The sequence below is a fragment of the Leiobunum rupestre genome, chromosome 9 (assembly GCF_980474605.1).
Source record: "Leiobunum rupestre chromosome 9, qqLeiRupe1.1.hap1, whole genome shotgun sequence".
Taxonomy (NCBI): domain Eukaryota; kingdom Metazoa; phylum Arthropoda; class Arachnida; order Opiliones; family Sclerosomatidae; genus Leiobunum; species Leiobunum rupestre.
In genome coordinates, this window is record NC_143392.1 from 26,572,004 (window position 1) to 26,596,358 (window position 24,355).

Genomic DNA, 24,355 nt, shown 5'->3' on the forward strand with positions numbered 1-24,355 from the left:
TACTCACTCTTGTAATCATTATCATTTGGTAATATCTGTAGTTACGTAAACGGTGTACAGAAAAAGTCCACAAAAATACTTTCTCCTAAATACTCTTACAAGCCTGTAACATTGACTGTTCCAAAGTGATTACGTAACTGATTACAAATTTAGATTACCAAACGCTGTACTCAATTTCAAATGTAATCGGGGGAGATTTCTACATTTCTAAAAATATGGGATAAACAATGATCTATTTTAAGAATTTAGAAATTGATTTTGAGATTTTGTACACCTGATTACTAATTTAAAAAAATATCTAAGAATATCTGATTACTTACATATCTACCTTGCGATGATTACTGCTGATACACAATTTTAACAAGTGTATACAGTTAATTACCATTGGATTACTATTGAATTAAACATGATTATTACTGATTGTAAGTGGTTACTATATTGATTTTACCCTTAAAATCAGTAATTTTCCGTATTCAAGTACATCTAATTACTCGAGTGACTAACCCCTCGTTCAAACGATGATCAAAACGAAAGATCCTCAAATAGAGCGAGCAGCCGAAATGGACAAGCTATTGTTTTAATGCGAAACTAAAACGTACCCTTCAAAGCGATCGAAAGTGACATTAGTCAAACCCAAACGAGACGAGCAGACTTCACCGTTCCCGCGTCCTTCCTTCAAGCAGCGGCTGAGGTTTGACAATGGCATACTACATTAACCCTATCAAAATAACGTTGGTCTATGCCTTTTCCTTTCCATTTTGAAAGCGCGAAAAAGGCTTGTTCAATGATCCCCCATTTTTAACAAATCGTCAGACACGTCATTCCGATTTCCGCAGACATTAATTTTCAAGAAAAATAAAACGAAGCCTTACATTTTATCCATTTACTTTGAAGCCGGTGCTGTTTGGTCCCATTAGGACGGTCGAAATCATTCAGAGGGAAAGAACACACAAAGGGGGGAATTCTTGGCCGTGATATTTTGAGATGATTCAGAGAAAAAGGGGGAAGGTCATGGAACTTTGATTTTTTCTCTCAATGATGGAGCGATGCTAAAAGTAAGGACTAGCTTTAATAGTTTCTCTTTCCTTTGCTTTTGTTTCATTGAGGAAGGGAGACTTTGGCTGTGCGTAGGGTGTTTACTAATGCGTTTCGATTCATTTAAATGTCGCCGTCTTGTAGGTCGTCTTCTGACTAATCGCCGTAGGCCTCGATGTGTTTTGAGAAAAGAGTGATATTCCGTTTTTTCGTTGTTTTAAGTTTGATGGTCTAGTAATGGAAATATAAATTAGGCTATTTTTCATTGTGTATTTTTAGACAGATGGCGCTGTATGGTATGATGTGGTTACGTTTTGAAAGATGGCCGTGCGATTCTCGGGACTCTGCTAAATATTATTATTCGGTTGCGTTTAATGAATGTAGTCTGATAGAACTCCTTAATAGTAAAATTCGACTTTGGCTACTTTGCTTTAAATGGTATTATTCGGTTGCGTTTAGATAGATGGCACTGCGGCAATAAGGATTCTGGTAAAATTGTATAAAGTGGCTACTTTTACACAGATGGCGCTGGAAATTTAGATTTTCTGAAAAAAAAAAATAATTTGGCTGCGTTTAGAGAGATGGCGCTGTGACCTATAGGATGCTTCTAAAATTGTATAATTCGTCTGAGTTCAGAGAAATGGCGTGGCGTCGCAATACGTTGAATAATTCACCTACGTTTAACGAGATAACACAAATTCTGTCAGGAAACTGCAATAAATTGTATCCTTTGGCTGCGTTTAGAGAGATGGCGCTGTGACTATTAGAAATCTCCTAGAAACCGTACAATTCGGCTACATTTTGCATGATGGCGTTGCAGCGTTTAGGATGCGTTTAAAAATTAGTAATGCGGCTATATTTAGAGAGATGGCGTTGTAACTATAAGAAATACCAAACGAAAAAAAAGCAAACATTTCGAAACCCATTAGTTCATGAGCAAACCCAAGCGGAAAACTGCCGTCTCTATGTGGAGAAATGTTGAGTCAACCAGCCATTAAGCAAAAACGTAAACATCTCGATTGGCCACACTCTTAATGAAAATGACATGAGTGGTGGTCGGTGCGTTGAAAGCTGACAGAGTCTAATCAGATTAACTTGGCCAGGACGAAGACGGTTTTAAGCGACGCGGATTAATCGCGTTACATTTTCCCTCCGGGCCATACCAGCCTCAGCCGAGGCGCGTGTGACTCACCCATTAAAAAAAGGCAGCAGGGAAACCATCCCGATTCCTCACCTCCCTCGTTCTTAGCCGCGTTGATGTCCTCCCCAACACTTCGCTTCAAGGGTTACGAGGCTCGATTTTTAATGAAATGGCGGCTAATGACTCAATTCTGATTTCCAGGTTTTAATGGCTTACTAAATCCTTGTTTAGCTTTAAAACATTTTCAGCATCTATCTAGGGTATAGCCAGGGTTGGCACAATTTTGCCAAGGGTGGAAAAAACTAGATTTTTCCACGGTTCTTTCCACCTATTGTGTATCTGTTAAAAACCGTGTAGAAAATCGTATTTCCATGGTTTTTTCCACCTCTAGTGGCAAAATTCAATAAAAAATAAATAATAAAAGCAGTGTATTCTTCTATTCAATTCACTCTTCTTCTTGCCTTTTTTATATCTCCTATTTGCAATGACTAAATTAGTCACTTAATAGATATATCAATGATTAATTTAGCATGAAAAGAGTTTTTTCCGGTTTTTTCCATTTTTTTCGTTTTTTAAAAAACCTGTTTTTGCCGGGTTTTTGCCAACCCTGGAGTATATCCAAGAAGTATTTCGATGTTATGGCGTCACTTACGAATAGGGTAAAGACAGTAAGTAACGGCCTTCCGTGATAAAATAAGCTCTGCAGGCGGGCCCTAAAAACCTTAGTTACGTCACTTGGCCGAAAATAAAAACCATTTATTACGCGATAAAATGTTTACGTAACCACTACATGTATATAGTTTCGCTACTCAATACCTAATTGCGGGTTTCATAGGGTCCTAATATCAGTTTCTCCCAAAAACCCCTTACTTCGGTGGCGCGTTCTTTGCCCTCGAATGTGTAATGAACGAGGATCTAAGTGTCCTCCGATTAAAGACGATAGAGGTGAAGACCATACGAACGTGCAGTCAGCGTAAAATTATATCCAGTAATAACGGCTCTCTTGGGGCCCAGAGTTTTTGTTTTATAGTTATCCGTGATGCCCAGTATCGGCCACTTTGTCTTTTCCAGAGGTGGTCGTAAATAACGTACCCTCAAATTCGCAAAAATGTGAGACATTTTCGAAATTTTTGGCTGAGATAGAACCCTGAGATGATGGTGAGACTGACACGAGCACCGTGTATAAAGAACCTAAAAATAAAACTGATTTGAGACGCGTCTGCAGCAGATTTACCATTTATTTATTTCTAAACTGATTAAATTGTTTTATTCAGATTTGAACCATCACTTTTTCGTAGTAATTGCATTTTTTATTACTCTTTCGGAAACTCGGAGAATACGATGCGGGACAATGAGTGCATCATTAGGACTGGTTTCATCTAAACAATTTGGGATCTCAACAAAAGCGCGTGATGAAGAAAAGCAACCCTGTCTGCCCTGAGTCGGGAACAGTATTCTCGCTCTCTTTGTCACGGTGGAAGAAAATTAGCTTCGTTATCCGGCGGCCTCCAGAGAAGAGTATCTCTCTGCCTATTTTCAGCGCCATCAGTATCCCTTCGTCTTTTCTCCGAAGAGTTTGGTTTCTCTATAACAATCTTAGATTCCTCTCTACCACCGGTCTCTTTGTTACCAACAAAGAATTTCCTAATTTGCTAGATATAACGGTTTTTTTTTCTTCATTCCCAAGAACTACCCATACCACCAGCGAACCACCTTCATCTTGTTCGTCTAACCGAGCCACATAATTATTTTTAATAAAGTTTTGTGGCCTCCATGTCCGCTCCGAGGGTAAAACTGCAAACCCCGCACGCGCGCGTAATTGAGTTATTACGATGCTGGGATAATCTTGGGCCGCTTGTCTTTTGTCTCGAGGCCAGTTTCCCTGTTTACATTTGCCCCACTTGCCTTGATTCAATTACGAAAGCAATTTTTTGGTTAATTACCTTCGTTTGCGAATTAGTTAATTGGAATGGGATGCGACGTACAAATTACTCGCTGAAAATGACCGATTTTTAATAGCGCGTTGTTCATATTGCCTCGACATTGCCAGGTTAAAATGGTTTTCACAATTACGAGAAATAGTTTCCCATGGTAAACCCAGTGGCGTAAATACGCCAATGCAGCCAACGCGGGGCATTGCCCCCCCCCCCCCAGTAATAAACCTTTACTAAGTCGACTGTCCGATCGCCTGTCACATGAAAGAACGCCGTATATATACAGAAAGTCCATACGAACTGACGAAGAACTATAACAATTATTATAGTTTGCACTTTCAATCACTCATATATTTCGTGTCCGACTTTACTCCAAGTTGACTGAAATATAAAGTTATGCATCTTTTCAAAATCTGACTAAATTTACGACATTGTCCGTCCATACGTAAATTTGCATTTTTATTTATATTTCATTGCATGAGTAGCAGAAATAAATATTAAAGGACGGACTGACGGCTCGTCGTTAAAATCGTTATTATTTCATTAAAAGTCTTTATTTTTGCCGTGCGTAGGAATCATTGAGTTGGGAATAAATAGAGGTACAACTAAATCTGGCTGGCGCGGGACCACTTTCGTTCAATAAGGAGCCTTATCAACTTTATCGTTCTACCGTGGCGGCATCTGTCTCTAGTGATTGCAACTATATTGCAATTGAATTTTTTCGCGAATCTGATGCGAAATTGAAATGTATGATTACTCGTAACAAACAAACCTTTGAAGTTGTTTAAAAATAATTTTATTCTGTCAACATGATCCTTTTTAACTCAAGTTACGGTCATTTAGCTAATAATTATTTATTTTTAGCCATATAACTTTACAAAATATAGATGGCGCTGCCGCACAATTATAAAGATGAATTTCGTAGTTTCTTATCAGAACAGGTCCGGCGTAACCATGGCAACCAAAATCGTTATTGTAATTCTAGCAGTATTATTCCCAATACAAAGGTAGCAATGGACAGGGAAATATATATATAGACAGGGAAATATATATATATATATATATATATATATATATATATATATATATATATATATATATATATACATGGACATGTCACAACTAAGAGCCCATTTTCTTATCTTGCATTGGGGCCCAATTTTCCTCGCTACCGGTCTTTCAAATACATAGTAACTTAAACTAACACCAGTATCAAGTTGGGCAGAGGTTAGTGCACTCGTGGTTTTTTTTAAGTCGTCAGATTTAGGCAGGAACAACAGTTTCAGAGCGACATCTATACGGGTACCTCAAACTATTTACAAGAAATTATATAAAATTTATTATTTTATTATACCAATAAATTTTTTTGTCTTATTTATTTATAATTATATCTTAATAGTTAAACATCAATTATATTCTGTAATATATTTTTGAGACAAAATTTATTCGTAGTGTATAGCGTTTATTCAGTTTACTATAGTCTTAACACTAAAATCCATATTAGTTCCCCTAACGGTCGTTAGGTGGCGCGACTATAAACAGTTATATTTTCTCTTGTATGTATTCCCATAATCCCCACCACGAGTTACGCTATAGCTGCACGGAAAACGGGCAAAGATAGGCCCAGGCTATGATATATCCCTAAAAAGATCCTATTAACACTTTAGTGGAGGGGTTCGCAATAGCGTTACCCAGAAGCGACTTCTGCTCGCTTGTTAACCATTCAAAATTTGATTGTTTCTCTAAAATTAAAATGCAGTTCCTTCAAAATGGATTGTTTCTTTATTAATAAAACGCAGTTCTTTCAAAATTGATTGTTTCTTTAATAAAATGCAGTTCTTTAAAATTTTATGCTTTCTCTAAAATTAAAATGCAGTTCTTTCAAATTTTATGCTTTCTCTAAAATTAAAATGCAGTTCTTTCAAATTTTATGCTTTCTCTAAAATTAAAATGCAGTTCTTTCAAATTTTATGCTTTCTCTAAAATTAAAATGCAGTTCTTTCAAATTTGATTGTTTATCTAAAATTAAAATGCAGTTCTTTCAAATTTGGTTGTTTCTCTAAAATTAAAATGCAGTTCTTTCAAATTGATTGTTTATCTAAAATTAAAATGCAGTTCCTTCAAAATTGATTGTTTCTTTATTAATAAAACGCAGTTCTTTCAAAATTGATTGTTTCTTTAATAAAATGCAGTTCTTTAAAATTTTATGCTTTCTCTAAAATTAAAATGCAGTTCTTTAAAATTTTATGCTTTCTCTAAAATTAAAATGCAGTTCTTTTAAATTTTATGCTTTCTCTAAAATTAAAATGCAGTTCTTTCAAATTTTATGCTTTCTCTAAAATTAAAATGCAGTTCTTTCAAATTTGATTGTTTATCTAAAATTAAAATGCAGTTCTTTCAAATTTGGTTGTTTCTCTAAAATTAAAATGCAGTTCTTTCAAATTGATTGTTTATCTAAAATTAAAATGCAGTTCTTTCAAATTTGGTTGTTTCTCTAAAATTAAAATGCAGTTCTTTCAAATTGATTGTTTATCTAAAATTAAAATGCAGTTCTTCCAAATTTGATTGTTTATCTAAAACTAAAATACAGTTCTTTCAAATTTGGTTGTTTCTCTAAAATTAAAATGCAGTTCTTTCAAATAGATTGTTTATCTAAAAATTAAAATGCAGTTCTTTCAAATTTGGTTGTTTCTCTAAAATTAAAATGCAGTTCTTTCAAATTACATATACAATTCTTTTATTATTTGATGATAATAAAACTGTGTTAGATTTGCATATTTATTTTTAATAAAAGATGGATTATTTAAAAATAAAATAAATATGCAAATCTAACGCAGTTTTACTATCATAAAATAATCATTCAGCATATTGGATTTGGAACCACCTCACCGTAAGCCTTACAATTCTTTTAAAAATTGGATTGTTTCTCTAAAATTAAAATGCGGTTCTTTCAAATTACATATAAAATTATTTTAAAAATTAAAATGCAGTCCTTTCAAATTTGATTGTTATATACAATTATTTTTAAAATTAAAATGTAGTTCTTTCAAATTTGATTTTTATATACAATTCTTTTTAAAATTAAAATGTAGTTCTTTCAAATTTGATTGTTATATACAATTCTTTTTAAAATTAAAATGCAGTCCTTTCAAATTTGATTGTTATATACAATTATTTTTCAAATTAAAATGCAGTCCTTTCAAATTTGATTGTTATATACAATTCTTTTTAAAATTAAATTGTAGTTCTTTCAAAATTGATAGTTATATACATTTATTTTATTGTTGCGTAAGACCCAGGGTTCCATAAGTGTATGTACTTTGTATTACCTGTACAATAAATTCCTACTGTTATTAAAAAACAAACAAACGCAATGTCAAAGCTACAAGTGTTATATTTACGGTGATTATGTTCCGGATGTTCCAAGTTAAATGAGAGCATACCTGTGAGGCACTCTGTACTGAGCAAAAAATATATCTTCCGATCTAATTTCACGGCGTGGCAGACGGGTCTAAGGAACCCAACCCGGAATAACCTCGTTTCTTTGAAAAATAAATAATTTAGCACCGCTAAAGAAGGATAGATGCTCCTTGATTCGCACTATTGGTCTTTCAGAGCTCAATTTCCAAGTCGCCGAGGGGTGACGGGAAGGCTAAGCTTTGGTCAACAGCGTCGCTCTAAACCTCTTAGGAACGAAAACCCTCGAAAATGCGGCGTTCCTCTAAAATAGAGACATCCCGGCATTAACCCGGTGGCGGGAACTCTCGCGAGAGGAATAGGTGTTTCATTGAAAGACCTGGAAAAATGCCCTTTGAAGTTTATAGGCGGCCGCTAAAGGGCCCCGCTTGAAGATGGAGATGCAGGGGCGTTGCGGGAAAGACACCGGGTGTCCGGGGAGGCTGGAAGGTTCGGTAATTTCCCTGGCGGTTGCCAAGCGCGGAGGAGCCGACCAATTTTTGATCCCAGCGATTTTTCTCGCCAGTCCCACACCCTTCCAACTTGAAAACCACCGAAGGAGATAATCCCATTCTCAAATTTCTTCTTCGACTGTACTTGCCAGTTTTGAGGGGTTCAAATGTTTAGAGACATACGCCAAAAGGGAGTGATACGCAAAGGCTGGTTCACACGGGCAGTGTTTTCCTGGTTTTCTCTATTTTCTCGTTTTACCACCTTTTCCCGGTGTTCTGGCGCGCAGGAACACGACTGTACACGCGGACATAATTTGCCGGATTTCACCGCCGCGAGCGCTAGCGGTGAACGAGAAAACGGAGTACCTATTTTTTTGAGGTGTGTTCGCTCGGGCGCGTTGTTCTTGACCAGTCAGCGTCAGCGAGCGTTATGCCGTCACGTGATAGACGCAAAAATTCGTAAGCCTACTTTTAAAGACTTTCAAAATCGCTCCTTATATCACGTGACAGTGTAACGCTCGCTGATTGGTCGACCTCAACGTGCTTATAAAAACTGGGAAAAAAAAGTAGAGATATTTCAACATTTTTTATCCGTTTCCTCGTTTACCGGCAGCGCTGGCGGCGGTAAAATCCGGCAAATTTTTTCCGTGTGTACAGTCGTTTTCCCGTGCGCCAGAACCACGGGAAAAGGTGGTAAAACGAGAAAATAGAGAAAATCAAGAAAGCACTGCCCGTGTGAACCAGCCTTAAGAGGCTGACTGGAAATTCGTGGAAAAGAAACTTCTGAAACATAGAGAGCTTGGAAAGTATTGAGTGTGGAAGGTGCTTTTGTTCCGGTTTAGTTATAACTAGACCTACCAGAGTATTCGAATCCCGACGGAATTCATATCGATCAACCGTTTCCTGACTTTCTATAGAGGGATAGATCCTTAAGGCTGGTTCACGCGGACAGAATTTTTAAGAATTTTGGTCGTTTTTCTCATTTTACGTATTGCCTTTTGCAAGAAAACTAATGAAATCCAAGCGTCTGAACCATCACCACACTGTTTGGTATCTTTTGAGAAATTGAACTTGTAGAGGTTAATGGTAATAGTAAGTGTTGGGAGCTGTTGGTTCGGGGGCACGAAGGGCTTGCCACCACCCTCCTACGCAATATAACCGGCCACCTGAATTAAAGGCGTTTGTGAACTTATCTATTATAACAGGAATCCATATCTCTACTTGGAATGCTTATAGCGGCAGATTTTCGACTCGATTTTGCTGACGGTTTTTTGGCCGTCACTATATGAACTTAACAAACAACAACGTGAGAGGAGAGCGCTCGCAGAGGGAATTTTATCTCTCGCAGGCGGGGCCAAAGCCGTCACAGTGATCTTACCATACGCGATACGCCAGGATAAGCATTCCAAGTAGAGGTATGGATTCCCGATAAAAATAAATATTTATTTTTTCATTTTTATTTTTTAAAAGTACATTTAGTCCGTAAGGAATAATAGTAAATATTATTGAATAAAGCTAGTAAATTTGCCCTCTGAGTCTAAGCCAGTTGAGGATAAGGTTGAGATTAATTGAGATACGAAATATAAATCTACCAAAATATTTTGACTAATACAGATTGTGAATGGAGATATATTTCTTACTAAGAAATATTATGAAAAACATTTACCATTGACAAGCACAACATTTCATCTAATGGCTACAAAATACTTGTTTTTGACAGTAGCACTAGCATAGACATAAGTAAGCTAGGGACTTTAAAGACACTAATTCAGGTGGCCGGGTTATACTGCGTAGGATGGTGGTGGCAAGCCCTACATGCCACGCGAACCAACAGCTCAGTTTCACTTACTATTACCGTTTACGTCAACAAGTTTTTATGGAAATGGGAAACCGAAAAACGCGCGGGAAAACCCTGAACCTCAAGAAATTGTTCAGTTTCTATTTTTCTTAGACAAATGTCTCAAACTATTGACAGCGTTGTTTTTTCTTTGATAGATCGTATTGTTCCAGATTAATATTAGAAAAGCATTTCTGTTTAAGCGCGCCCGATTTTTCTCTCGACGTCGAATTCGTTTTAAGGAAATTGATTCCTGAGAATTTTTGGGTTCTTTTTTGATGAAAGTTTCCGAGAAGTAAAGAATTTATTGGGAAGGCCATGTCAGATTTCGACGGAAATGTTTTGATTGGGTACCGACGTTTTGTTAAATCTAGGAATTTAAAGTACAGGGTATATCCACGTGTAGAAAAACCACGTTACAGTAGATAGGAAAAAGATATAATCAAAGTTGATAATTTATTATCATTCTCGTAAAAATTGCCAAGGAAGAGTCAAACAAAAAAATAGGTTCATTTATATTTGACGTTTTTAGTACATTTTTGAATATTAAATATTATGTAAATCTTGGCATCAGCTTGAAAGAAATATGACTTTGTTTCAAAGTTATAAAATATTCCTCTTCCAAAACTTAACGTGAAAAAACGTGGAAAATATTCACGTGGCTCTCGACATTATGCGTGATAATTTTCGATTTTATATTTTAACATTTTTTGTTCATTAATTTTAAAACATATATGCTGAAAATCTGTGCCATAAAATTCCCTCTGCATGTGTACCAGGTTAAGTTAGAAGAGACCACCTATGGACTCCACCACCACACTCCCCCCTTTTCGGCTTTCCGTTGCTATGCAACGCGTTTTGAAATTTTTAATGTTTAGACTTAGTTTCTCTTTTCGATATAACAGTCGCCAGCCAGATTTCCCGCACGGTACTGATGAGTTCCAAATAGAACGAAACCGGTCTACCGTTGGAATTTCTGGCTATTTTATTTAGTTTTTATGTAGTTTATTACTCGAAGATCTATTTGATCCGAGTTTCGCTCGAAGACCTGTCGGTACGAGTTATTAGTAAGTTTTTTAATTCCTTCAAATTTGTTTAGGATTTAGATATATTATCCCTTTTAATTATGGACTAATCTACTTTTTCGCGTATTTTATGTGTACCAGGTGTTTATTGATTTAATTTTGGAAGATGCTTTACTGCAACGAAACGACAGTTGTTCTGCTTAAGGTTATATCTCACATTTGGCTCTGTACAGATTCGGATTCGATGGGAGAGGGCTTAATATTTTAAAAGAAATTTCGAAAACTGCACCTCATTTTGCCAAATAAAAATCATTTGGTCAACTAGACCTTATTTCGCCAAGTAGAATACATTTTGTAAATTAAACCTCATTTCGTCAACCTCATTTATCTTATTGCCCCTCATTTGCCAATTTCATTTCATTTTGCAAACTACAAAACATTTTGCTAACTCAACCTCATTTCGCTATAATTGCCTATCACTTTGACAATTTCATCTTATTTTGCGAACTGCAACTCATTTTGCCAACTAGATCTCAGTTTGACAACTGTACCTCATTCCTAAAACTCAATCTGTTGGCCAACACCACCTCACTTTGCCAACTAAATCTGTTGGCCGACCATACCCTTTTTTCAACTAGATCTGTTTTCTAACCACACCTCACTTTGCCCATCAGATCTGTTTTCTAACCACACCTCACTTTGAAAACTATATCTGTTTGCCAACCACACCTCACTTTGCCAACTAAATAAGTTGGCCAACCAAACCCCCTTTTTTCAACTAGATCTGTTTGCCAATCTCACCTCACTTAGCAAACTAGATCTGATTTCTAACCACACCTCACTTAGCAAACTAGATCGGTTTTCTAACCACACCTCACTTTGCCCACTAGATCTGTTTGCCAACCACACCTCATTATGCAAAATAGATCTGTTGGCCAACCAAACCTCATTTGCCAACTAAATCTGTTTGGCAACTACACCTCATTTTGCCAAATAGATCTGTTTGCCAACCACACCTCATTTTGACAAATAATTCTATTTGCCAACCAAACCTCATTTGCCAACTTATCAAATTTATTGCGTGTAAAGCTCGTCTCATCCAGCCTCGGCGTTATCCACACCGAATGCTTTAGTAACAGGCCGATTTGGAAGGCCGTATCAAATTTCTCGTAATGACGTCGGCGTCAAAGAGGACAGCCTGTGAATAATTATTCCTTATTTCAACGACGAAGCCGATTACGGGACTTAAAATCTCGAATACAACACGACGTCGTGGTCGGTCGCGGTGCCAAATTCGTAATAAATTAACTTAATCAAGGACGCTCAAAATCCCCTTTCCCGATGCCGGCGCGCGCCTCTTTGAAAAGCGTTGTCATTAATAATATTATTAATTGTAATATCAGTCAATAATCTCGCAATAAGGAATCGCCAGGTCTTACTTCCGCCGATGGTCATTGGACCAAAGTAATGACCTCGAATCGCGCCAGCATCGCCGCCTGGTGGCTGAGGGGATCGGCCCCAATTAAGGAGAGACCAACTGCGCGTCCACATTTAGCGCCGCGTCGTAAGAGGCATTAAATCGTGGTATTTATAGGAATCGCGAGTATTAGCGAACTATAATTAAATTTAATCGCGTCCACTTTGTATTATTACAGCTTTCCATTAATTAGGAGCGTGTAAATACTAATTATTTTTTAAATGTTGATTAATATGGTTGAAATTTGAAACCACGCTTGGCCAGGCTGCGAAGATCAATTACTTCGAACACAATCTTAGAAATTCGGTCGTTTATTAACCATACATTTTGATTTCGAAACCATTTAGCATTAGAAATACTATTTTTTCATTTGTTTAACGCGCAGTATGGGAAAGATTGTGAAGGTTTAGTAGCGTATAAATTTATATTTATTTATTTATTAAGTTAAGTACTATAAATTTATATTTATTAAGTTAAATACTATAAATTTATATTTATTAAGTTAAATACTATAAATTTATATTTATTAAGTTAAATACTATAAATTTATATTTATTAAGTTAAATACTATAAATTTATATTTATTAAGTTAAATACTATAAATTTATATTTATTAAGTTAAATACTATAAATTTATATTTATTAAGTTAAATACTATAAATTTATATTTATTAAGTTAAATACTATAAATTTATATTTATTAAGTTAAATACTATAAATTTATATTTATTAAGTTAAATACTATAAATTTATTAAGTTAAATACTATAAATTTATATTTATTAATTAATAATATAGTACTTATTTGGCTATTGGCGTTATCGTTGTATCAGATTGAATTAGGTGAAATAAATATAAGCCCAAACATGTCAAATATAGCTGACTTTCTATCGATAATTTATAAATTTTTCTCTGAACGATACAATACTTAAGCCTTTACTTTTCCGAGAAGCTTTTTAAATGTTTAATTTTAAATAAGCCAACGCATTAGCAATTTGCATCGTAAGCTCTGGAATAAATCTTCAAAATCTAGCAAGCAGCGTCCACAAATCCAATACAGCAGCCGCCATCGTCACGTAACGGAGCTAGCCCATTATACTTGCAATTAATTCCGCATAAAATAATGGTATATTTAGCGGTTTCTAAATGACTTCGCCTCCACGGTTCAGCCTCCTCGTCAGGTGCTCACTGCCCCGCTCGGGTCAGGGACACGCGCCCTTTCCCGAAATTCGTCAGGGTAACAGCGGGCGTTTCGGCTGGAAGGGAGATTCCCCTTTGGCGAATGTCGCAGTTTTGGGGTTGTCGCTCGAGTGGACACCGCGGCGGCGACGCGATGATTCACCCCGCGATTTTCGCAACGCGCGTGGCTCGCGACTGATAAGAGAGAAGTCCCTCGCAGCATCCCAAACGATCCACCTACGACCAAGCCTGATCCCCGCTTTTATATTCTTTTTCAAAATTAAGCGCGGGAAAAATAGTCCCCCTAAATACGAGGTAAAATTGTCGGAGAGCAGTTTTCATCCGTCACAGACTTTTTGGTAGGGACCACTGTTATCCCGGATAGCCCACCCATTCCAAACGCGACGGTGACACTTTAAAGAATGATGGTACTTTGCCCGACCCTAAATGCGCGCTGCAATTGCGACAAACGAGGAGCGAATTAATCGCGGGACCTAGAAATTTGCGAAGAATATTTTCGGGCGGTTTGCTTTCATTCTGATAATAAAAAACTTGTTGGGGTTCTAAAAATAAATGAATATCTAGAAATGAGTTGAAACCCTCACTTGATTTATTCCAAGACTGATGTTTCCGTTTACTGTAATCAGTTTAAAAAATGCGTAATATCATAAGTAACATAATAAACATAAGTACGGCGCAGAACGAATTCGCTTAATGATAGTCTGTCGTGGAGTGATTGCGAAATAGGAAGTTTCCGAACAGGAAACTCGTCACTTCCTACTCTTTCCGTTGGCAAAATAGTTGGTTAGTTTGATGGCGAGAAATACGAGCGTACACGCGTTTAGGTTTGAAATTCGAAAAACACTAACTTCTGAAATGGAGCCAGTATTTTTAATGATAATTTTTATCTTCCGATTCAACAATAGAGCGTTCTATTAAATCAGCCCAAAACCGGCCAAACTTTTCATACAGACTATAGAGCTAGTTCAGCAGGACTAACAACATTTGCTATTCTTTGGTTTAAGAGAATTCGCCTTATGTCCTGTCTTTATTAGAATATTTTAGAGACGTACCTTTTAGGAGTGGTAGTAGGGACCCTAGTTGTTGAAGTATGTTTGGGGTTAAGAATATTTTCATGATCTAAGTTTCTTTTTAAACCCGTGGATTTGGGACTACTATTTTGCTTATATGCCATCATACATTTATTACAAAAATCATTTAAAATAAGAAAAACGGCGCGGAAAGCCGGAAATTAGTGAAGCCTAGGCTAGCAACTACACTACTCCTAAAAATCGACTGCTCTCAATTTCTTACGGGTTTGCCTGATAAATATTTTTCTGTCGCACGAAAAACGGCCAAACCTTCACCTCCTCCGAACTCAAAAGGGGAAAGCACACCACACCGATTTTATAGAACGCTCTATTCATCATTATTTTCCAAAAGTAAGCGTTATTTACACTTTTGAAAGCATTTTAATTTTCAATAAGCCTTTGCTGGTCCGACTACATAACCTACTAGATGGAATAGTACTAGCAACGGTATATTTAGTCTATGGTCTGGCGCGATTTCATCTCTTCGATTTATTCTCCCGTAGACATACGTTCTAAAACGCCTCACTCGGCGGCGCTGAAGTGGAGGAAATTTCAAATTTTGATGACGTATGTTCAACCCCCTCTTCCACTCCCTCTTTTTACTTCGCGACAAGCTCCCATTAAACATTATACCGTACTGACACACTTTTGGGTCTTATGTCGCTTCTGGTAATAGTATTGGCGAAACAGACTATCATTAAACAATTTGCATTGGGTGAATAGGAAGTGTCATACTTATGTTTATTACATTATTTATGGTAATATATAAAATAATAGTTTAGCAAATAGGCGGAGTGATCACGTGGGCAAAATCCCACTTGGGCGTCGTTGGTTTCGAACCCAAGGGCGAATCCATTGGGACGGTAGGGGTTGAGTTGGACCAGTCGAAAATTGAACGCATTTTTGGGGGTTAGGTAGCGTTCTACCAGCACCCTTCCCCCTTGGGCTTAAATATTTCGATTCTAGTTGGCGAAAAGTCGGGGTCCCTATCATGGAGAATAGGGAGCCAGTTCTGTTTCGCGGAAAACCACCGCAGGCGCTGTGTGTTAAGCTCTAGTTCTTACCTTTGCAGCGACGTCTAGCCAGGCGTCTAGTTACTGCCAATTCGGACTCTTCCGCTGTTTTCAAGGCTTACTCTCAGTCGTTGAAAGTTTACCAAATACCAATTAAACTGTTATGAACAGCCCCATTTTAATACATAATTATAGAAACATATGGCTGTTTTGTTACCATTAGAGTATAAAAATTTACCCTTTGGTCAAAACCAGGATCGAAATCTTGACGTAAGCTTAGAAGTAAGTAAATTATGGGTTTTTACTATTATATGTTTGAAAAATTGTGAGTTTAAAACCTTTGAGTATATGATAATACCAAATAAGGAGTGTTGGTACCTTTTTTTTTATTAATTATAATCTGATATATTTAAGCGATAGAATGAAATAACTGCGAAAAAAATTTAATTTTCTAAACAGTAACAAGTTTAGTTTTGCCTTAAAGCAAGTGGTGGCTCTAGATTTCCAAAACGTACTACAAGGACTAAATAATTGCCGTATATTTACATCGTCGCTTCAAAGTACTAGTCTCTCGAATTTAAAACGTTCTACGTCTTATGACCGAGGCTTAGCTTCCAATTTTGATCGTTAATTATAATAAACATCTTTTTAAATGAACAAAAATACGTGAAATATTAAAAGACACGCAAGTACATTATGTAGATTAAGTAATTTTTAAAGAGTTACTTAAAAAATTGCAGGTGCTTTTCGTTGAGTGATAAGATTAAAATATTTCGCACTGTGGCTACCATAGAGGGCGTTACTTTACGGGTTCTTTTTGGTGTACTACGCAGAACCATCCCAGGGGTTTTCTTTGGAGCTGCCACTTGCTTTAATAAAGCACTATTTTTAGGATTTGGGTACATTTGTTCGAATTTCATTCGTCCGAACGGTGGTACAAATGTCCGAATGATCATTTGTCCGAATTCCGGAAAACAGGATCGTATGTCCGAAAACGTATTTCATTTGCCCGAAAAATTTATCACAACTTTTGTTGGTGATTTAGTCGTTCAATTTATGTTAACTTTACTGGCGAATTTCATTTGTTCGAATAATCGTTTGTCCGTTTTTTAGAACATTAGGAATTGTTTTTTTTTAAATATTGTTAGTATAAGAAAATAGTAACATTAACGTGAACCTAATCGAACCTAATCGAACCTAACCTAACCTAACCTAAAATATCCACAACATTGATCGATATTAATACGAATATGAAGTAAAATATACAATATATAGATATAGCAGCAATTAAGAAAAAACAATTTGAACAAACAACGATATTTACAATGTAGTTTTTTATTTTTAATTCTTGCACTAATAAAAAATCCGGACAAAAAAAAACAGCAATAAGGAATACTAATTTAGCGACAGAATTCGGACAAGTGATGCTACCAATTCGGACGAATGAAACAAACAAGTTGTCCAATTCGAACAATTGAAACATTTGTTGAAATTCGAACAAATGTACCTACCCCATTTTTAGGGTGGCGGAGTACAAGTTTTATTAAAATCCTGTAAATAGGAATAGGGCATTGAAGAGAAAGGCTTCGCCATCTGTTTACTTTTGATACAAGAGGGAAGTAGGAAACGGGGAGGAAACTAAGCTTCTACGGATAATTACGAGAATGGAAAAGCGTATTATTTTAATTGGCTGATAATGCAACGCTGGCAAGTACAAGATTAGCGCGCGATGAGGAAACACGGCTATTTGTATGCCACGAGTCAAACGGCAAAGCGCTGTATCGTAGTAACAAGCGATCCGCAAACACTTCTCTATCATAGTTCCGTGAATAATGAAATCGCGCGTACCACTTTCCTCCTCGTGACAGCGCCCCCTTTCCACGAGAGATAAATTACCCCGGAGACTTCGTTCGCACTTAGCGCGTCGTGACACGGTAGTAACCTGTACGACGTTATAAGGTTGCGAATTAAAACTCGTATACGCCATAGAAACAGGCGACGATGACTAATCAACGGGAGGGTTGGGAGCGTGGTAGGATTAAGCCCGGGGGTGTTAAGACTCCCTCACCATTTAGGAAACTCGAGGAGAGTACGTGCTAGCGCTGCCACGCGCCAAGAAGTGGCAAAAAGGTGGTAGTGTCGGAGAGTACTTACCACTTTCGAGCGGGAGAGCTTTGGGCGGCGTGTAATCGTCTTCGTCGTGGGCCACTGAGTCCAAGCCCAGGAAATGGTCCTCGTCGTCCTCCAAGTAGGCCGTGTGACGAGACTGCGGGAATACAGATAAAAGGAGAATGCATTAACTCTACTTATAATCCTCCAAGATGGATGAAAAGCACGATTATATTTAAAAGAAGTCTATTAAACATTGAAAAAGTCGAAATTAGAAGTGACTTCCAACCGGATTATCTTTCACACTTTTTTTAAATGGATTTACTCTAAAAGTTCTGTTATTTCTAGGTTGATTATAGCTAGAAGCGACAAACAGAGCACCCCACACAAAGAGATGATAAATATCACTATGGAAATTGTATTTAATATCTTAAATGTGCTTTTCAAATTCTTGAAATTAGTCTCAGATTTTAAAAACGTTTGAGGCATTGAAACTCTCGTACACCTAGGAGCAACAAACAGAGCACCCCACACAAGGAGAACGCAACCCGTCAAAAGTCGTGCATTTTCTCGCGTACAGTTTTCATTGGTTAGACGCTTTAGCGCCTGCTGCCGTCGGAAGGGGAAAATTCGGAAATTGTCTTCCCCCTTTCCGTAAAATATTCAGCATAAAGGGTCGTCCAATGAAATTTGTACACAACACTGCCTTAGCGTGTTTAAAGGCTAGCTGCGTTCTCCTTGTGTATGTTGCTCCTAGATTCTAATGACCCGGCGTATATCAGTCATATCAGAAGCGTATAAAATATATCTTACGAGACAAGTAACCGTATCTACCAATATAGTGCTAATCCCGATGGCTTTTCAAAATTTAATTTTGGAAGGAAAAATAGTTTGGGGCAAAATTCAACATATAGAGAATATCTAAAACCATTACAGACGGAAAATGAGTTATTAATTAGTTCATATTCCTATGCAGCGTAATTTTATTTTAATATTAGTCTTTAGTACGGGTAAAAGAGGCCCAAAAAGAGCTCTCCAGCGGCAAAATTCGTCCCAACTTGCAATGTGGCCTAACAATTATATTTTGATGTCTACTTTAAGGATCCGATGAGTCCGCAGCGATGCGGGGTGGACAACACAGTTTTTGGGGAGGCAAGGGGGCAGTAGGGGGCAGTTGCCCCCTAAATTTGCTTTCACCGAATTGAGCCGTGTTTGGTAAAAAAATGAAAAAACACATTTTCAGAACCTCTTTGAGGATTAAATGTCAATTATCTAATGTAAATTCCGTCATCACTCGTTATCTATTCAATCCACGGCGCTGCGGTTGGTCTCATTCGATTCAGCACTTAGTGGTATGTAAGATGAATACATTGTGGTCGTCCGGGGAGAAATTTGTAGACACGGGTGGTGGTTTAAATGAATATTTTCGAACTTTTTGAAAAAAAAAACACCATTTATGGTTCGAACATATTTTGTTATAGCTCGGAAACTATTTATTCTACGGAATTGTGGTTGGTCTCATTCGATTCGGCACAAAATAATACGTACGATCCGAAAGTATGGTTGGTCCTGGCCAAATGGTTGATATACCTTTTCAACATTTAGTGAAATTCCGAAAAAAAAACCTTTGTTTAGTGTACTTTTGGTCATACCTCCGAAACTATTAGTCCTAGCGATACGCGGCGTGTCTCATTCGACTCAACGTTAAAACATACTACAGAAACGATACCCAACTTGACCGGATTGCTAAATTTAACATTTGGGGATTTTTTTTCATATTAGAGAAAAAACCACGCGATTCAGTACAAATTCAGCCATAACTCGGAAACGGTTCATCTTACGGGCATGTGGTTGGTCGCATTCGACTCAGAGTGAAATGTACCATCGGGAACAATACCAAACACGGTGAAAGCAAATTTAGGGGGCAACTGCCCCCTCCTGCCCCCCTTGCCTCCCCAAAAACTGTGTTGTCCACCCCGCATCGCTGCGGACTCATCGGATCCTTAAAGTAGACATCAAAATATAATTTTTAGGCCACATTGCAAGTTGGGAAGAATTTTGCCGGTGAGCTACCCTCTTTTACCCGTACTACTTGGCTAAGAAAATTTGCTAGCTTGAGAAGGTTATCGTTACTTTTTTGGTGAGAGTAATATTACGAACTTCTGGTCACATTATTTAAGAAATCAATATTTCACGTGATTAAACTGACTTATTAAAATTTAAATACATCAGTAACTTAAGTTCCAGTGAAAAATATATACATCAAATGATTCCAAGTTGATTGAGGTAATTAATTTAATTTTTTTCGTGTGGTCGTTCATTTAAATTTGCATATTATATATTTATTTAACATCGAATATCTCAGAACACAGACGGAAATTTAAAATTTTAACCCCAGTAGCACACAGTTACTCGATTGATCTAGTTACGTTCAAAATTCTATTTGAGTCAGTGATAAGGAATCTTCTCATCAATAAATAATTATATCGGCTGCAGATTTTCCCACAGAGTTTCGTGATATTACTAAAAGTATTTAATATATATGAAACTGGGGAAATATTCATCTACTGCTAATTTTCAAGACATTCACACGAGCCTAAGCGGACATCATATAAAGATAGAACTGAATTGAAACTTATCTCTTAAGAAATATATTATGTACTTGTAGTGTTATTAATTTTCCGAGAAAATAAAATGCGGAAAAAATTCCAGAAAATTTTCCTAATTGCGGAAAAATAAAAAAATTAAACATAAATTTCTTTTTAATAGTTTTTAATTTTTTTTTTTACTTTTTATCGATATAAAATGTCTAATAACAGTAAACATACTTCAAAACATTAATAGTGTTACATTTTTAATTCGTTTAAAGCTAGTCTAGAGGTTTAGTTTTACTTTTAGTTTCGAAAAAATGAGGCGAAATTGGCACTTTATTTAAAGGAAAAGTCCAGGTTGGGTAAAACTTGGGTCTATTTGAAAGATCATGTTTAAATAAACTCAAAAATATCAGTCGTAAAATTGTATCTTTTTTTAATGACGAGAAATTAATTTTTAAACGAGCCAAATTTACCGGGGTGACGTTTTAGGACTTTAATCACGCGCTGTTCGCGCTATAACAGGCTTTAACGGCGCTCTGTTCCCCGCGCGCGCTTGCTCCGCGTGCGGTCTGCGGAGGGAAGGCGAAAGAAAATGGCAGCTCCCTTGGCGGTAAATTTCGCTCGTTTAAAAATTAATTTATCGTTATTAAAAAAAGATACAATTTTACGACTGATATTTTTGAGTATATTTAAACATGATCTTTCAAATAGACCCAAGTTTTACCCAACCTGGACTTTTCCTTTAAATTTGCAAACAATATTAGAGTAATCATGGAATGAAAACTTTTTTTATTTTTTTCGGAAAAATACGGAAAAAGTTCCGTAAAAAAGGCCCCGGCCATTTTCCGGAAAATTTTCCAACTTACAACACTATATACTTATTTGAAATACTACTTATTATTATTACTGACGATATATAATGAATAAGGATTAGCAAATCAATAATGCTTCTTCTTCAATTAATAATCGTTAATGAACAAGTCACGTACGTTATCTAGCAAACTTTGAGTCGCCCGTTTACAGAAGCAATAGAAGAACGTCATAAACGAGACAGAAATTCACAATTCAATTTGAAACAGTAACGCCATCTCTCGGATACGTATTTTAAAATATTATTTATTAACTCAATAATTGGGAGTCTTTTAAATTAATTAACTCGTTAAATAATTTTTTAACTAAACTTAGATGAACTAAATTAGGAATTTACTAGATTTTTCCGCTACTAATCATGATTCTTAGAACCATATTTTATAATTTAGGTCGTAGATAACGCTTGAAAGATAGACTCAAACGTGCTCAGAAACAAAATAAGTTTTTGCTTTTATAAAATGGATGCAAAGTTTGTTTGGAAGTACAAAGAAACGCGTAAATCTGGTTTCAATCAAAACGACGCCTTCAGCTTTTTATCAGAGAAAAACCAAAGATTGATAATATTTCGTTGTAGAACCGACGCGGCGAGTAACTTAGGCAAGAGGTTACCCTGGCGTAAAACTCGTTTCTACAGGCCTAATCCTTTCTCCGAAAAAAACTTTCTTATCTTTGGCGAAACATGCCAGAAGTCCCTTAAATATAAAGCTTCCGAATGAGTGCCCCTATTCGGCTCATAAATTGGCCTCTCCCTGAACACCGACGTATTGCTACATGAACATTTCTACAGGCGTAAATAGGCCAAAAATAAAAAACAGTATATTATTTGATGAAGGTAGAGGACTTAGGCGTCTAAGTGTATTTACAACGTGAGAGTGCATTGCGTTCCAAAGATAGATTGAGCCTGTAAAGTTATCGGGTGAAATTATATTTTTGACGAAAAGTAAATTAAAATCGTTAACTGAGGTTAAAAACATAGTAACTCTGCGTTAAACATTTCCATTATTAATTTACTAATAAGAAAATAAGTAGTTTAAGTAATGAATTATTACTAATTGGAAATTACTAATTTAAATAAATATTTTTACCTAATTGGAATATACTAATTTAAATAATTAATTATTACTAATGGAATTTACTAATTTAAAACTTAATAATGTAAGATTTTAATTATCACTCATTAGAATATTTATAATTTCATAAATTAATAATTACTAACTACCAAATTATTATTCAGTAGCTACAAAATGTTTAATCCGTAACCGCAAAATTATTAATCAATAACTACAAAATCATTAGTAAATTATAAATTAATTTATCTTAAAATATTATTAGTATATTTAATTAAAATGGAAGTAAGCAAATTGAAATTTGGTTAAATATAACTTTGAAAATTATGAAATTTTGCGATAGTAAATATTCTAATTAGTAATTTTTCTGAAATGAATAAAATTAGCCTAGAGCAGCGTGATTTGCGGTCCGGATTTAATTGAATTATTTTACAACAAAGGTAATACGTCATTACTTTCGAAATATAGCTATTACAATATAATAAAGTACAAAGTATAATAAAATAATTTATGAAGTATAATAAAATAATTTATAAAGTATAATAAAATAATTCATAAAGTATAATAAAATAATTTATTATGTATAGTAAAATAATTCATCAAGTATAATAAAATAATTCATAATGTCTAATAAAATAATTTATAATGTATAGTAAAATAATTTATAATGTATAATTCTTAATATAATAATATAAATAATAAAAAATTATAATTTATAATAAAATAATTTATAATTTATAATATTATAATATATAAAAAATTATAATTTATAATATAATAATATATATAATAAAATAATTTATAATTTATAATATAATAATATATATAATAAAATGTGATGTATATTTTAATAATGCATGTAACATTATAATATAACCATGAACAAAGGCGAATTTATATCTGTTCTTAGTTATTTTTCAGAGCATCGAAGAGCCTTATTGAAGATCCACTATATTTGATCGGCCGCTGGGAATTTTAAGCAATAAATCTACCAGAAAAATTCGGATCTGATAAATATTCTATAGAATACATCTACCATAAATAGGTCCCGCACCTTTAGGTCCCGCACCTTTAGGCCCCGCACCTGTATACGAGTCGGGTCGTATGCTTACGAATTCCAATTGCCTTCCAAATATTTGTTTATGACAGTTTTCCGATTCATTGATTTTTCATAAAGTACTTTCTATACCTTTGGCAAATTCGTGTATGTGAATGTAAGTGTTTATTTATCCACACTCTTATATTACTTTTCAACGAGCCACGCCCAATTCTTATTTTCTCAAATAAAGGCCACATTTTGCAGCGTACAAGTACGGAATATCTTTGATGAAAACGCCTTTAGATTTCAACATAGCAGAGTTTATTTTATTTACCTTTTGAATTGAATTTTATAATATTACTTCTTAGGAATTCTAATCTTACGAACCATTCAATCTAATGGTTCTTCCAAGAACTTTTTTAGAATTTATAGTACCAAGATAAAAGCTTTTGAGAACTATTCATTCTAAATAAATCCGATAGCTGTTAGTAATATTTCACAAAGAAACTTTGTATATGTAAATATTCTTGTTTAAGAATAAGAGTACGTGAAATTATTTACTTACAAAGTTGGCTCTATTGAAAATGTTTTCTATATACGTTCTACAATGTTATATATATATATATATATATATATATATATATATATATATATATATATATATTGCATATGAATAGGAAGTCTGAAGTTTTATATCCTATAGTACTCTATGAATATATTTATCTAGGTTATTTTATTTCTTATTGAAAATACTCAAATTCTTACAGAAATTTATGTAATTTTTCTATTGGATATATTTCTACAGACTAAGTTTATATTAGCTCCAAGTGTCCTAGTTATTTGATGTCACAAGCATCCAAGAACACAATATTTAACATATAACATGTTACATTTTATATCGATCTAGAGTTATTAATTTTCGGGAAAAATTAAATAGGGAAATTTTTCCGCAAATCGGAAAAATAAAAAGTTGAAACATAAATTACCTTTTAAAGGTTTTCATTCTAGACTAGTCTTAAGGTTTAGTTTTACTTTTG

At 35.3% G+C, this 24,355-nt stretch overlaps 1 protein-coding gene across 2 annotated transcripts in view; it reads right to left on the reverse strand.

Moving 5' to 3' along the window:
• Positions 1-24,355, reverse strand: part of LOC149927025 (follistatin-related protein 5-like) — a 233,649-nt gene that overhangs the window by 64,205 nt on the left and 145,089 nt on the right. For both annotated transcript variants that reach the window (XM_090158325.1, XM_090158324.1), the window contains exon 3: positions 17,794-17,905. In XM_090158325.1, coding sequence (XP_090014451.1) covers positions 17,794-17,905 — 112 coding nt within the window. The remainder of the gene's footprint in view (positions 1-17,793; positions 17,906-24,355) is intronic.